At 32.9% G+C, this 16,625-nt stretch overlaps 1 protein-coding gene across 2 annotated transcripts in view; it reads left to right on the top strand.

Moving 5' to 3' along the window:
• Positions 1-16,385, top strand: part of PDE3B (phosphodiesterase 3B) — an 88,329-nt gene extending 71,944 nt beyond the window's left edge. The window contains exons 5-17 of one of the 2 annotated variants that reach the window (XR_005829982.1): positions 605-711; positions 1,536-1,746; positions 2,299-2,372; positions 2,895-2,998; positions 3,779-3,913; positions 6,028-6,139; positions 6,879-6,992; positions 9,554-9,753; positions 11,593-11,796; positions 12,198-12,359; positions 13,827-14,073; positions 14,417-14,933; positions 15,687-16,385. Coding sequence is in view for 1 of the 2 variants with exons in the window: in XM_040609279.1 (XP_040465213.1) it covers positions 605-711; positions 1,536-1,746; positions 2,299-2,372; positions 2,895-2,998; positions 3,779-3,913; positions 6,028-6,139; positions 6,879-6,992; positions 9,554-9,753; positions 11,593-11,796; positions 12,198-12,359; positions 13,827-14,073; positions 14,417-14,640 (1,894 nt within the window). In the remaining variant the exon portion in view is untranslated. Of the gene's footprint in view, positions 1-604; positions 712-1,535; positions 1,747-2,298; positions 2,373-2,894; positions 2,999-3,778; positions 3,914-6,027; positions 6,140-6,878; positions 6,993-9,553; positions 9,754-11,592; positions 11,797-12,197; positions 12,360-13,826; positions 14,074-14,416 lie in introns of both variants that reach the window. The other variant, XM_040609279.1, reaches the window with a different exon arrangement.
• The last annotated feature ends 240 nt before the right edge of the window (positions 16,386-16,625 follow it).

Here is a 16,625-nt window from a genome sequence, read left to right as displayed (position 1 = left end):
GAATTGAATTGACTCTAACAAGTCAGCTACCGAAGTACAGTATGACTTTATGTCAAAAAGTATGACTTTATGTCAAAAAGTGTGACTTTATGTCAAAAAGTGTGACTTCATGTCAAAAAGTGTGACTTCATGTCAAAGCTTCGTTTTGAGAATGATAAATAGAATAATTAATTAACTATGAAAGACTGATTTGAGGAACAATCCATGGCTGTGTAAGGTCGTCATGGTATTTCCAAAGTAACCAGTCTTTTAAATGTTCTCAGATCTGTTAGAAAAGAGCTTGCTTTGTTAAAATGTTCAAGAAAAGTAAATACCATGTTAGAAAATAAAACCTATGGGATGTAGTCTGAATATGCTTATTGTGTCATTTTAGAACTGCATAAATTTTTCTGTTGCTTTCACCCACTATCTATCATTTTTTATTATTCCATATAATTGACATCTATTGTCTAGCTGATCTTGAATTCAACTTCTTTATAGTACTCTCTTTTTCTTGAATGGTGGTGGACCTGTAACAGCAGTCTGGCTATTTTATAAGCATTTTATCTAATAAAAACAGAAGACAAGGTAGGAAATAAAAAAAATAATTCTGTTTTATTTTCAGCCAAGGATCTCATCCAAATGCGTCTTTTGGTGCAAACTTGATGACAATACCAAAACAAAGATCATCTTCTATGACATTGACTCATCATATAGGTTCCAGACGAGCAGGTAAGATAATGCAATTTTTATAGCTTAGTGGCAGGATGTCGAGGTACTAGTTAGTACATCATGTATTATAATTGGGGTTTTTTCATGCAAATGTAGTACTAAAATAATATCAGCACGTTGCATATATTTAAAAAAACATTTTATTTTTAATCTGCTTCTAAGAATACTCAGAGTTACAGTTAACATCATTTGTAGAAATCTCAGCTATTCACCTAATGCTATGTAGCTGCAAAATGATACCATGTTCGCTATCATTAATACCTGTTGAAAATTGCAATGTTCATATACATGAATAAGGGACTTTTTAGTAATTATACTTTTGTAATAGAACAGTGTCATTTAGAAACTCCTAAATACCTGATGGCCATCTGAAATTAATATTTAAATAAATTTTGGAAGGAATTGGAGCAGATTTTACTCTAACACTGCCAGTGTAATAAGCTAGTAGATACTGTAACAGCAGTGCTGAAATAAAGTGTGTATTGGTATTTCAGAGATTATAACTGGTCTGGTTGCTCATATTAAGTGAAAACTGAAAAACTACTTCTTTTGACGTTTCTGCCTATCCATTTTAGCACGATTTAAGAATAACAACCTAATACCTTTGTTTTATAAAAGTTTAAACATGCAGGTTGTATTAAATCTGTAAATCTGGAGTAGATCTAGGTACTCTATGTGTGTTTAACGGTGTGAACTATACACCATGTTTTGGAAACTTGCACGTGCTTTACAATTTATAAAGGTTCTTGTCATTAAATTTCAGTCTTTCTAAACAGTAATGTTTTTATTGTAATCTGAACCCCATGTAATGTTTCTTTTGCAAGGTGCTTCTCCTGGCCTGAGTCCTGTGGGTTCACCTAGTCATGGATCTGTCTCCAGTGGGGCTTTCAGCAGCTGGTCACCTGTAGAATTTCCTGATACTGCTGATTTTCTTACAAAGCCAAGCATTAATATACATAAGCCTCCAGGATACACACATAGTTCTCCAGATTTTCAGCAGCAAGTTAAAACACCTGTAGTTTATACATGTAGCAGGTACTGTAGATTCTGTTACATTTTTATTAACTTCATATGCATTGAAAAAAATACAATTAAAATGAAAAATAAAACAAGACTTACACATCTACTGGTATTGAATAAAATGCATATGATCTCATAATAATTTGTAACTATATTATCCAGGGGAGACTAAGGAATGCTGTATGTATGCCATTGATTTGAAATGGCTCATCCTTGAAAGCAGCAGTTGTTGTAGAGTAACAATATTTTACATATTTTTAGAAAAGGAGTACTTCCTACTTGGGAATTGATTTCTGTATTTCAGAATACTTTCTAAATAATTAGCTCTGCTTTACTGGTTTGTTGAGGTGAGTCCAGGGGAAGTGATGGTTGATTATTTTGTAAGTACAGACTACTAAGCCTGTGCGTGCCCAATTTATGAGAAAATACTAAGGTCACTTAGTAAAGGAACCTTTGAAAGCATGCCTTTTTAAGAAAATTAATTTGCAGATATTTTCAGTACAACATAGCAGTAGCAAAAGAAGAAAATTACTGAATGTTGTAAATATTTTTCATGTATTCTGTAAGCTGTGGACGTCAGATACTCAAGCCTGTTTCAACACCAGAACCAGAATTTGCAGAATATAAAGACAGAAAATCAGGTGGGATTTCAAAATAGACAAATATTCAGTATCAGTTTGCTTTTTTTTAAAGCCAATTAAATTATAATTTTAATATTTCTACATAAGATTTTTCCTATACTCTAAGTAACTCATATACATATATTTTATTTTAGTTTGTGACTTAGGATAATCAAGTCAATTTAAAATATTGCCTGCTTCAGAATAAGGATCTTATAATAGGCTCCCACTCATACCTTTATAGTTCTGTACTCTATATATCAAACAAGTTCTCTGCCATCTCAGCTAAACTAATCACTGAACCAATTTTTGCAAGTAAGAAGTTATGCTTCTAGCTTTTCTCAATCTTTAAATAGATTTTTGTCTAATAAATTTTGTCCTTTACAACTTTTTTGTGATTAAATTCTTAAATAAAAATGGTTTATAAACAAGCTATTACTTGTATTCTTGTGAAGAATTTGTATTATCAGTTCAAGAACTATTAGGCAGTAGTATTTTACAAATAAATTATTATATAGCATTTATGTATATATTTTCTTTAAGGTGAAATTGGAAGTGCTAGTGTTTCAAAAGAATCTCTCCACCATACAGAGAAGAATAAAGATGAAAGGAAGGAAATGACCGATCAAACACAAAATAATCTGCTTGTAAGCGTGAAATTTAAAAAATAATTGCAATAACTTTTATCAATAGAGTATTTATTTTTAATTTCTATCGTTCTGTAAAGAGCTCTTTGCATTGCTAAAAATTGTAATTTCTGAAAGGAAATGATGCATCACTGGAATTATGATTTTCATTTAACAATTGTGTATTTCCAGCTTGCATAAATTTCATTAGCAAATGACAAGAAAGATGGTGATTGTATTAGTTTTTTGTCGATCAAAATTAATTTTTATAGATTTAATGTTGATAATATGCTCAAACGCTGATTAACTAGTATTTTTTTCCTGAAAATTTTTGAAAGACGTGGCAGTTTCATTTGTAAGTCTCACTGAGTGTTCATACAGTGCAGTAATATTGGCAGTGCAGGGACACAAGTGGTTTAAGCTTTACTAACATTCTGGGTTTATATATCAATTTTTTTAAAGCTTGTTCAATTAATGAACTGTTAAAGCTTAGTAAATGTTTTGTTAGCCTGTGCGTATTTTTGTTTTGCTTTATCAACTCCTCTTGTTTTAAAAGAAATAAGAATGAAAATTTAGCACTGTCTCAGAAAGCCCTGGAATCTGCTGCCCCAAAAAATGAAAAGTCAGGCCCTTAACTGTGATATTTGTACTATTGATTCATGATTTTCTCATAGCCATAGTCACAGCAGCATTCAGTAAGTTCAATAATGATTAATTGTTTTCATGGCTTTTTATGCCAATGCAACTAACAAATTAGTTTTCATTATTTTAGAGATGATAAAGTATCTTACTCTCATACAGATGGAGCAGGCTCCTACATTAGAAACAATGTTATTAGACCATGATTCACTAATGGAGAAGATGAAAAATTGGAATTTCCAAATTTTTGACCTTGTACAAGAAATGGGAGACCACTCTGGAAGGATTCTTAGCCAGGTTTGTTGTCTTTTATTATATGAGGGAAGGTGTGTAAAGCTGTCGTGCTTATGTTTTATTTAAACGATGAATAAGTTTTGCAGTCAACTTACATGTGAATGCTAACTCAAAAAGTAGAAATATAATTTCTCATGTACCCCATCTCTATGTAAACCATAAAAAGTGACTTATCTATAGTCCACTTGCTCCAAATTTTCTGAATTTTATTCTCAATGTAAAAATAGGTTGGATTCACACCTACTAGGTTTTGCAGTAATATGCAATTTCCTACGAAAAATTGTCTCCTGCTTTCAGAATTACTACCTTGTTTGTCAACCTTTCTTTTTTCTTTATTTCAGTAAAATATTTCTGCCAACGCTACACCGGTGGGGGAAGAGAAGTGATCTTTTAGGCAGTCTTTTGATCCTACAAACAAAGGGATTTTTTTCCCATGCTGCTTTCTGCATGTAGTACTCCTTTTATCTGTTTCTGGCTTGTTACTAAGCTCTTTCGTGCAGTTTCATGTTATGCTGAAGCCAATCTACTGGCAGGTGCAGAAGTGTGATCCTGTTTGCTCTTCCCAGCCTCTCCCATTCATCAATGTCATCTGGAAACTTCTGTCTCTTTCTTTATAGTGGATTTAGCAATCATGGAGCCATAGTATGAGCTGGATTTGCTGGATCCTGATCACAAAATGTTTTTATTGCCAGTATCTTAGTTTCCTACCGTGGAGTAGAATGCATGTCACTCTTGCTCAATGGTAATGTTAGGAACCATCAGCTGAAGGGAAGGAAACAGGTTAGAAGCACTTGGGTGCAGCTGGAACCATAAGCCTGCACCTATACTGGAGACAGGAAAAAACCAATGGGGATTATTTAATTTTTGTCATTAGACACTGTCTTTTCTTTCACAGTATGCAATATTCTGGGTATTCTTCTAAGTCTTCAATTAGTCTTATTTGATCAAACATTTTCAGGTCTTTTGTCACCTCGGTTAGTGACAACAGTTAATGTACAGATTAGAATACCACAATCTATTTTGAGTGGTATTTTTACTGTAGTATACTAGTACTCTGATCTTCATTAACTTGCATTTCATTTTGTGCAATCTAGGGGATAGTTCAAACCTTGAAGTATCTAAGTGTGCAGGTTTCTACTTTACTAGATTTTCGGTATCAGTTCTTACTGATATTGTATGTATGGGTACTACTTGTCCTTCTCCTCCTCCCACACCAGTCCTTTTGTCTGCTGTGCTATCTTACTTAAAAGCCAATTAAAAATTGTATTTTGCCATCATCAGTTGTAAGGTTCTCAGATTGGGTATGTGTAAGGAGAATGGTTGGGGCAGGTGGAAGGAAGAATGTCCCCTCATTTTGCTCTCAGGTTCCTTTGAGCATCTCCCACACTTCAGAATGTATTCTTTCCCTCTAGTGTCTGGGAAAGAAGTGACAAAAATGATTAGCCGTGACTTATTTTGAAAAGCTTTCTGCATATTTGCAGGCTCGGGTGGGGATTAGGTCTTTGGAGTCACTAAGCTCTACTTGTAAACCATAACATATTGCACAGTATATACATGTGGGGGGTGTTGTGAGTACACTTTAAAAACACTTTCATTTACCAGCTAGCTTTGTTAAAAATATGCTGCATAAGTGATAATGAATAAAAGAAATAGGATTTCTGTGCCAACGTCTCAAAAATAAATACCATGTTGGTTTTTTTTTTTTAATATTAATGGTTCTGCTAGTATTGATAAGAAATTTGATTTTTTGAATAATAAATAAGAATATAGATTTCATCTTTTTAGGTGACTAATGGAATAAAACATGAGTTTTTAACATTATGAAAAATTTTAGGAATATTATACAAAAAATGAATTGTGCATAGAATTTTTCAGTAAAGAAATAAAAGCTTTTATTATTATATCTGTGAAAGGATGATAATCCATATTTTATGCAAAAAAAAATATTAAACATATCTCTATGACAATAGCTTTCAGGTAATCTTTAATGGATTTTCAGTAATTTCCATCTGTATCAGAAAGCAAAATTTTAAAAACAGGAATATTTTTGAAGTTGAAAAAGCAAAGTATGCCAAGATATATTTCTTAGAATAATATTCACTTTAATATGTATTTAGGTAACTTATACCTTGTTTCAAGACACTGGTTTGTTTGAAATTTTCAAAATCCCAACTCAAGAATTCATGAATTACTTCTGTGCACTAGAAAATGGCTACCGAGATATTCCCTGTAAGTACTACCCAATTATGTATGTTTTATGTTAGTGTGTCTCCTTTAGTGTGTGTGTTAGTTTACTGTTTAATACAGAGGTAGACAATGTCTAAATCTAGTATATTTTTAATACATTTTTCAGAATTCAAAACTGATTTAGTGAATTACAGCAAAAAATTGGTGGATACCAAAAATGAATTGTTTATACGTAGGTTGAATATAATCTTTAAGAATTTGAATGGGTAGTTGAATCAAACATACTGAAGTCAATAGGAGAATATTTGTTGGTATAATGGAAACCTGATTTCTGCCCATTATAGAGTAATAAGAAAATACAGGATTTTGACAGTAATTATTTATCTTGCTGTTTTGGGCAGCCAGATCTATTGGAAAACAAAACCAAATCCAGCCCCCCACTCCACCCCGCCATGCCACAGATGTTTGCACCAAGCCAGGTCCTTCTCAGGTATCATATCGGAAGCAATGCTAGTGGCTCACCATCACTGATTTAAAAGGCTGCTTAATCCCTTCCTGACTCTCAGGAAGGATGAAGTGTGCTTAGAGGATGTTTAATGTTTATTTAACTTGTTTCTTAAAAACGTTTGGTGGTATAGCCTCTACTATCTAAATAAATTGAATTTTTCTTTATATTTAACAAAAATCTTCCTTATAATAAATTCATTGCATTAAATTTCTTTTTTTCTTGTTAATTTTAAGTATATTTCAGATATTTTTTATTATATTTGATAATTTTCAGATCACAATCGTATACATGCCACAGATGTTCTTCATGCCGTATGGTATCTGACAACACGGCCCATTCCTGGATTTCAGCAAAGTCATAATGAGCATATAATGGAAAGTGATATGGGTATGTATTCACATAAGTTATTTTTTTTTCTTTTGCTGTAAGAATGTTTTAATGAAACTACAGTAAGTAAAACAAATTACTCTGGAAGAAAATATCTAATTCTTATAACTTTTTTTTTTAATTATTTTAATGTAAGGCAATAGAATGATCAGTGTTAGTATACAACATTCAGATTTTTAGAAAAATTAGATGAGTAATGGTTAGTTTGTTAGGCAAGAATACAGCCTAATATATTTTAATATTATAAAATTATAAATTTTAATGTATTACATAAATTTTCTGTGCTGGATGAAACCTCTGTATACTGCTACAGTCAGCGTATTTTCAACATTTGAAATACATTAGACTAGTATTTCTTAACTTTATTAGGAAATTAAATAGGGCAGAGAAAAAATACCAAAGTCAAAGTATTTAACTTAATGGAAGTTCTTCTTAATGGTTTTAGTGTAAAAACAAGTATTTTAGAGTTCTGCAGTAGATATCACATGCAGACATTCAGGCATTGAAGTGACTACTCTAAGAATAACTGCAGAGGAGCATCCCTGAAAGAGAAATAAAGACTTCAAATTCAAATTTTTTATGACATTAGTTATAATGAAGCTTGCTTTTGTGTTGTCTATGACTTCATGGAATTAACTTTTAAATTTAGATTTGTAGCTTTGAACTAAAATACACACTGTAACTAAAGTATAATTTTATATATATGGTTTTATACTAAAATGTATGTATTTAAGAAAAATCAAACGGAGAAATCAAGCACTCTAAGACCTTTGTTTTGTATGTGCAGTAAAAAAAGACAAGGTGCAAGTCGTGGCTTTTAAAAGGCTGTAATTTTAAGAAGTAATTTGTGAACTGTACAGAACATTATCCAGTGTATGCTATTTCTTCCTTACTAATTAGCCCCTCTGCTGTCACCTTTTGCTTTTTTCCAAGTTAGTCCACATCCACTGATTGCACCCTACTGCATTTTCTTTCTCTAAGTGTTGAAATGGGTGGGACTGCAGAATTGTTTGGAGGAAAGAAAAATGATAAAAAGTCTTTTTGTTTCCCTTGGCCAAAAGTAAAACTAAAATAAGAAATTATAGAAAATTGCTTTGGAACAATTCCAATATAAATATTATGAAAATTGTTAATCCTCGCCTACTCTATTAAGACAAAAGAACCCCTTTTTGTTATGTGGTGATGAAATTAGTGCTATTACTTTTTTTGTTGTTGTTAAGTAGTGACTTTGTCCAGGGGAAAGGAAAATAAAACTGTGAATCTCCTTATCATGCAAACATTTCTAACTTAATGGGTTTAGTTTCTTTTGCAGTAGTTTCCACTGTCCCAGAGCTTTTCCTCTAAGTCTGCAAGTTCAAGAAATGGGCAAATTATAGAAATACTAAGGGAGACGCCGATTTATTGTTTCTTAGCCTTATTGAGGCTGGAGAGAAACTGTAGAATGCTCTTTTAGTGCTGCCATTTTAAGAAGGGAATGAAATTCTAGGTTTGTGTAGCAGTAGGAGGTCTTCAGCAGCAGGACAGTAAGAGGAAGGCAAAGAAGTGACAGACCTTAAGAGTAATGTGTAACTGTTGGTATCCATGTGTATTTTCTAAGATGTGTAGTTTGGACTCAGATGTACGTTTTTGCTAGTTTTTCTCCTTCTCTTCATTCCCTCCCATGGAACAAATACCTACACGTGCATTTTAATAATTAAAAGCTTAGATTTTTATGGTTGCTTTCTAATCTAAATGACAACTCTTTGCAATCAAGACACGTAGACTAGATGGATGGTGTTCCTTGTTCTACTAGATCACCTTCTGTGCTTGCTGAAACATTCCTCTAAACCAGCCTTCTGCAGCAGGAGGAGTAAACTGTAGCAGAGAGTGACTTTCTCTGTTCCATGTCTTCTAAGGCACTGTACCACATGCATTGTCGGAAGTGTGAAGTTTACATTTTTTTTTTCTAAAATTGCGTGGCAAGAGTGAGCTCTGATTGGTGAATTAAAAAAATTTCTTTTCCTATTTATGACTGTTCAAAGGTCTTCTGAAAGTTTCCTGTATTTGTGTGAACGACAGTTATCCCTCAGCATTGTAATGGGAAATCTTGTCTGAAAAAATGGTTCCTGAGGTATAGCTGTATGTAGTACTAGGTTAAGAATTGGTTTTAGAACAGGAACATTCCACTCTCCAGTTCTGGGACACTTCTTACAGGCTCCACAACGTCTTGTAAGATTTTGCTCTCCTTGTGTAATGTCATGAAACAGTTGAAGCTTTTTATGCATTTGTAAGAGTGCATCTACTCGTTTGGACAACCCATGTGGCCATGATGAACGTATGTATGACTTACTGGCATTTCAGCTTTCCTTCAGAATTGCTGGTTTATCTATAAACAATATTATGATTTCTATTTTTAAAGTGTAAGTCCTTCTTTGCCGAGTATTCAGCTCCACAATTACAAGGATAACAATATTAAGACTATGTTCACAATAGTATCTGGCAGAATCATTTAGAATGCATTAAAAATATGAATGGAATAATGTTCTAAAAATATGTTATTTTTATATTTTTGATTTTCTTAGATGAAGCCAGTGGTATTGGCCCTGTTCAAGTCAGCTATATTTCTTCAAAAAGTTGTTCTATTGCTGATGACAGTTATGGTTGCCTGGCATCAAACATTCCTGCTTTGGAATTGATGGCTTTGTATGTAGCGGCTGCCATGCACGATTATGATCACCCTGGTCGTACAAATGCTTTTCTAGTGGCTACAAATGCACCTCAGGTAAGAGATTCTTTAACCAGAAAATTATTTGTCTATCTCTGAAATCAGAATGATGAAAATTTTTCTCTTTTATATCCCTAATGTAGCCTGTTTAGGATCATTTGCCCAATTTAAGAAATGGAAACTAATCTGAGTTTAACTTGTATAATACTTCTTTTTCTGATAAATTCCAATGTGTTTTGTATGTATTAGTTGTGTATGTGTGTAAAAATAATTTTCAATTTACAAAATTGAAAATAATAACATAAATCAGTGCAGAGTAAAGATTATTTCCTAAAGAGCTGGCCCTAGGACTGTCTAAGCAGCTAATTCATGGATATCTTACATTTTGAGAGTCCTCTGTAATCGTAGTGGTGTCTACAATTACTGTAAAAAACCAGGTTCCTCTAATAGTCCAATTAACTGCATCACCTAATCTTTGTATTTCAAATTAGTCCTTTATGGTAAATAACCATTACCTTTAAGGGAGGCTGAGTAAAATAAGAAATCAGCAAGGCATCCTTGCTTTTATCTCCCATATTCAACTTTGTTGTTAGAACAGAAAGTAGAAAGTAAGGAGATGCTATGCTCTTCAGGGTTTAAAAGGCTCAGGTGGAAGAGTTAAAGGACAGTAAAGCTAAACAGAATAGCAGATAGAAGGAAAAAAAAAGGGGGGGGGGGGGGCACAGGGAACAACTGGAAGGAAAAGCACTGAAGAAAGGATGCCTAAACTGCATGGTGACACATTTTTATCTAAAGAGTGCAGTATCATCAGCGGAAGAATATATATGATGGTTCTTTGGGTGTCTCTTAATAATTTAGAGACAAGAAACTTAAATAACAACGTCAACAACAGTAATAATAGTAAATCAGAAACCAATGCAACTTGTCAGGAGATGAAGACTTTAAAAGTGAACTTTCCAGTCAGTTTTCAACAATTCCTTATTGCAAAAGAAGTTCAGAATGTAGGCAGGTATGTATTTCTGCTGAAAACTGTATATAAGGAAGAATAAAAACAAACAGCACAGGCGTTAATCTCCAGTTTTAAAAAATGCACACAATCACTTTGTTGATCTCTTCCTTTCCTTAAAATATAAAGATTATTTTTGCATTTTTCCAAATAATTTATCTCAGGTCCTGTTTAATCTATATTCAATTAATTATTTTCTAGGATGTTTTTTATAAACACGGGAGTTGTAAGTAAAATGTACTACTGTTTTAATATTTTAGTTAACTCGGTTGCAGTTAAAATGTATTCCATCAGCATTAAATGTAGCACACAACTAGTGATACTCCACACCATTTCATGTTAACCACAGTTCTTATATGCTTTGGAGGTTTTTTTATGTTTTGGGGCGGGTTTTGGTTGGAGTTGTTTGGTTTTTTTTGAACGGTATCGGAATTAAGAGGAATTAAAAGCATATATTTAGATATGGGTTTTGGTTTGGTTTTATTTGTTTGCTTTTGTGGTTTTTCTTTTATATCAGTGTGTGTGTTCCATGTGTATTGCCAAGAGTGCAAAGTCTACATTTCAAGTGGTTTGTGTATGTGTGCCTACAGTATGAATGTAGATGTCACTAGGACATTATTAAGGACTTTTAAGGAGTGAAAAAAACTTTGCTAATTGGTTGGGTTTTGTTTATTATTTTTCTCATCTGCCATTTTTGCTTCACTTTTAACCCTCAAAACTAGAAGGCAAAACATCATTCCAATAGTTTTTTGTTGGTGACCTTTTTAATTAAGACTTGTTTCTGACTGACCCTTAAGCTTCAGAATTTTTAATTATAATTTAAAATCTTAACTCTGTCATTCACAATTCTGTTGTTTTGTTTTTCTGTTGGTTTGTGGGTTTTTTTGTAGGCTGTTCTCTACAATGACAGATCAGTCTTGGAAAATCATCATGCTGCTTCTGCCTGGAATCTTTTCTTATCACGACCGGAATACAACTTTTTGTCAAATCTTGATCACGTAGAATTCAAGCGTTTTCGTTTCTTAGTGATTGAAGCGATCCTTGCCACAGATCTCAAGAAGCATTTCGATTTTCTTGCAGAATTTAACGCCAAGGTTTGTTACATTTTAGTGTCTGCACTGAGCTGGTCATGATATACTGATGCTGCTACTCAATAGTTGTTGGTATTAATAAATTTGCATTTAAAGTTTTATATTATTTTAATTTATGTTACTAAAAATATGCAAATAGAGTACTTTCTTTGTACAAACCAATTGTAGATGGTTTTGTAAATTGCCTATAAGCTTAGCAAATATGACATAGGGACCCACAGGAGATCTCAATCATATCACATTTCCACCTTCTGAGTGCTAGTAAATAACTTTCAGGCTTAATATGCTTAAAAGAAAAAAATATATAGAAAAAATAATGCAAGTGTCTGTTGTGCAAAGCCTAAAAAAACCCCAGACATGAGTAGTTTTACCTTAATTTTTTAAAATATGTGTGCTTAATGCAGGTCAATGATATCAACAGTCATGGTATAGAATGGAGCAATGAAAATGATCGCCTACTGGCCTGTCAAATATGCATCAAACTGGCAGATATTAATGGCCCAGCAAAAGTTAGAGAGCTGCATCTGAAATGGACAGAAGGCATTGTTAATGAATTTTATGAACAGGTGGGTATGGAAAGTGCAATTTACTATTTTTTTTTACTGATAGATGATCAGTTCTTTGCATTACTAAATGTGTAACTAAATTAAACATTACTCCTTGTATTAAATCTTCAGGTAAGATATTTCCATCTTCTCTTCTTGAACACTGAAAATATATTTTTATAGGTAGCATACTAACATAATCTTTTTACTTCCTATCAATTGTTTTATAAGCTTGAAAACAAGCCCCCTGCCAAGGTTGTCAATTTTTAATATATGAAGTTTATTTTCTTTTGGGTTTGTGTTTATTTATTTATTTATTTATTGTTGTCTTAGGATGATGCTAATAAACCTAAATAATTTCTTCTACTTTGGAAGTTAAGTTCATTAGTATGTTTCCAGGCCAAAGATTATGTGTAGAGTCCACAAGACTAGAAATGTAGTCAGCTAACTCCTATTGCAAAGACAGAAGGTATTGCAAAACTTTCAAAATTAAATAATAAAAATACACATTAGTAACAAACAGTATTAAATGTAGATAAGTTATTTACAGTGGAACTCCTGGTAAATAATCCTATCAAGACTGGAGAAAAGTCAGAAATTATTTTGCCTATTTTTACATTTACACCTTCTGTAAGCCCCCCCCCCCCCCCCCCCCCCCCCATATTTTACATTTCTACTCTATTATTTTCCTGTAGTGATTTTTCTGAGGAGTTAACTATTTATGAGGCAACAACTAAGGATTGAAAAATACTTTTTCAAATTAGGAAGATAAAAGTAAACAACAAAATCACTTGGGAGATTTAAGCAATGCCAATAATAATCTGAAGCACTTACACTTCCTCGTAAAACCTTAGTATTCCAGGTTACTCTTTTAGGAAAAAAATTTCTGTAAAACAATCAGTTCCACAGAAGAGAAGTGCTGAGGTAAGTTATTATAACTCAGAGTTGTGTATAAGCAACTGTTCAATTTTATTTTCTTCTCCCATTTATAAAATAGAAAAAAAAAAAAAAAAAAAAAAAGAAACCAAAACCAAACCACCTTATTCTGGATGTTATAGCTCGTTTCGTTGTTCTATTACTTTTGGGTGAAGTCATTTACCAGAATGCCTTGCTCTAGCTGAGTACTTTCCCATTTTCTCTGTTCATCAGCTCAGCAATTGAAGTCAAATCTCTGCTTACCCTGAAGCCACCCTGTGAAGGCAGAGGAGTAGCAGCTCCAGTAGAACTAGGTCTTCATCCGTGCACAAGGGTATATTGCAGCAAAGCTGAAGGCAGGATTATGTGCTATGCAAGTCTGAGCCATAATGTGTCTTTATTTTTAATTGGCCTAATCACATTTTCATTCACTTAGCCTATACTATTATTGTCTCTGCTAAAAAAATGTAATCCATGTGATGGTTACTTGGTTCCTTAAAAGTAATCTTTAAAATAAAAATTGAAAGTTAAGTTTGTGAGAAGTTCTGATAATTTTTTTCATTACTTTTTCAGGGTGATGAAGAAGCAAGTCTTGGGTTACCTATAAGCCCCTTCATGGATCGTTCTTCTCCACAGCTTGCAAAACTGCAAGAGTCTTTCATCACTCACATAGTTGGCCCTCTTTGTAATTCCTATAATGCAGCCGGGCTGCTTCCAGGACAATGGGTTGATGAAGAGGAGGATGCAGAAAGTACTGATGATGATGATGGAGAACAGTTAGAGAGTGATGACGAAGACATGGAAGATGATCTTATTTTAAGTAAGTTTCTGTATTTTGGTTGGCACATACAGTTGTTATTTTAACAGATTCAGACATAGCAATGATGGTTGAAGTTGTATAGTGCAAATAATGTAGATTTTGCAATTATGCTGCTTCATAAATTTTACTCTTCTAACAAATTTTTTGTTAATACCAGGAGACATGCAATTTGAAACAGAAACTCATTGCTACCTTTTGCCATGTCATTATTTAAATATTCTGAATAAGCATCCACATGTTTTGCTCAAATTTACATCCCTCTCACAATGTGCCATTTATTTTGTGTGTGTAAAATACAATTACTTTGAATCTCAAACAATCAAATATGCTTATAATTTTACAGAAGCTCAAAGAAAAAAAGGTAGACGAATATTTTGCCAGCTAATACACCATCTCAGTGAAAATCACAAAATATGGAAGAAAGTGATTGAAGAGGAAGAAAAAACTAAAGCTGAAGGAGCTAAACTGCTGACTGAGATCTCATCTTTACCTCAATCAGATGAAATTCAGGTTATTGAGGAAGCTGATGAAGATGATGAGCAACAACTAGAAGATAAGACATGCTAAAAAAACTTCAGTGGTGTCCAGTATGATGATAGCCTACTTTTTTTTTTTTCCCCACTGTGCTGACTTTAGCCTGACACAGCTCACATAAAATTGAAAGGCCTTAATACTGTGAGAGGATTCTTTCTGCTCTAGTGGAATCCCACTCCTATGCACTTTCATCACAAAGAATATGAAACTTTATTCAAAGATTGAGTATTGTATACCCTGATGCAAAATTCTTTATGCCTTAGTTGGTATAAAATATCCTGATATAATGCTGCCTTGCTGAATATGGAACTCTTCTTTTCTTTGAGGTACCTGCAATTTTTAAAAACATTCAGTAACTTCAATTACCAAAGTGGCAAGAAATTTTTGCTAACAAGGAAATGTGGGATGGATCCTAATTGTCTTGAGTTACTTCATGTTGTTTTTGAACATGAATGAGAAAAGTCTGTGCCTATATAAAAACTATGTAACTGTTGCAGTGCAAGCCTGTTGTGGGGTGTCTACTTAGTGCAGTAGTGTGCTTAATGTAGTCATCTCAGAGCAACTGTTCAAGGACTGTGACAAATGCTGAATTCTGATATTTGTGGTTTAAAAAAGAAAAAAAAAATATCCAGGTGCATCTATTTCTGATGCTTTTTATTATTGTGCATAATCTGATGTTTTATTTTTGCAGAAAATATTCAGGTTTGCAGTGGATGTTCATGATAATTCATTGAATGCAAGGCCATTATCTTCTGTTGCCTTGCTGTTTTGTGGTAGAACATTAAAAACCTGTTCAGCTTACTTAACTTATTAAGGAATTTTATTCTTTCAGTCATAATGCTATATTTCCTGCGCTTACTCAGGTTCCTGTTTAAAAACAAGTCAACCACATCATAGATTTTTATCTTGCACCGATTTCCAGCATTAAATTTTAAGGAAACAAGATCATATTTCATATATACTTTGTATGTAAAACTTTAGGAGAATTAAAGATTTTTTTTTAAAAAAAGAGACATAAACTACTGTTTCAAAATTGCTAGTGTATTTTAATGTGCCAAACATCTTTTCTTCTATCACAGACATAGCTTATATTGTCTTCAAGTTTGATATACATCCTGAAATGTATATATGGAAAGCAGAACATGAAAACTTCGTATAAAGCCTAATAGTAAGGTAAACAACACTGTACTATATTACATTTTAGATTACTGAGTTTTTAAAAAAGAAAGTTAGACATTCCACACAAATACATTTTTAGGAACACTACCATTGTAGGTCAAATAAAAAATAATTTAAAAAAGACCGTAAATTAGGCTACAAGTATGCAAGCCACAAATAAAGCTAGTTTTAAAAGTGCAGCTTTTAGTGCTAAACAATTATATGCTGTGCAGTTGAATAAAAGCAAATGCACACATGCGCAAGTTGCTAAATATATCTTAGCATATTTGTGTTTACATCAGGTGACCTGAAAAAAAAAAGTGACATTCCTAAGATAACTTCGTGTAAATTGTATTGCACTGTCTTAGACAAACAAACTTTTATTCTGCTCTTCCAACTGGCCAGTTTAAATAACTAAAAAGGATTATTATTTTTTTATTTTCCACTAATAAGCTTTTTGTTGATCCATTTAGAAGACCACTGAGATGTGCTTTTGCTATATTATATATTCAGTGCCAAATCCCCCTTTGCTGCCATTATTACTATCACTGCGGTTTTTGTAACAAGAGCAGTGTTAAAAACAGATATTTCTGTCATTAATAAAATGTTGCACTATTGAAGCTGGCACTTACTGATCATTCACTTGTATTTTACATTTCTTGTTCATATGTTTTCCTAAGAAGTAATCTGAAGACTACAGAAATTATGCTTGTTTAAGTATGCTGTATTCTCAGCATTTTGTGTTTAGCCTACGTGTTTGTATATATAAAAAAAATCATTTTAATGCTGTTTAGTTTCAGTTTGCTTTAACTGAAAAAAGATGCAGATAAGCTTGTCTAAAGTTACTGTTATATTATTTT

Source organism: Falco naumanni, chromosome 10, assembly GCF_017639655.2.
Source record: "Falco naumanni isolate bFalNau1 chromosome 10, bFalNau1.pat, whole genome shotgun sequence".
Taxonomy (NCBI): domain Eukaryota; kingdom Metazoa; phylum Chordata; class Aves; order Falconiformes; family Falconidae; genus Falco; species Falco naumanni.
Note: the sequence above shows the minus strand (reverse complement) of the source record. Positions and strands in the feature narration are given on the sequence as shown.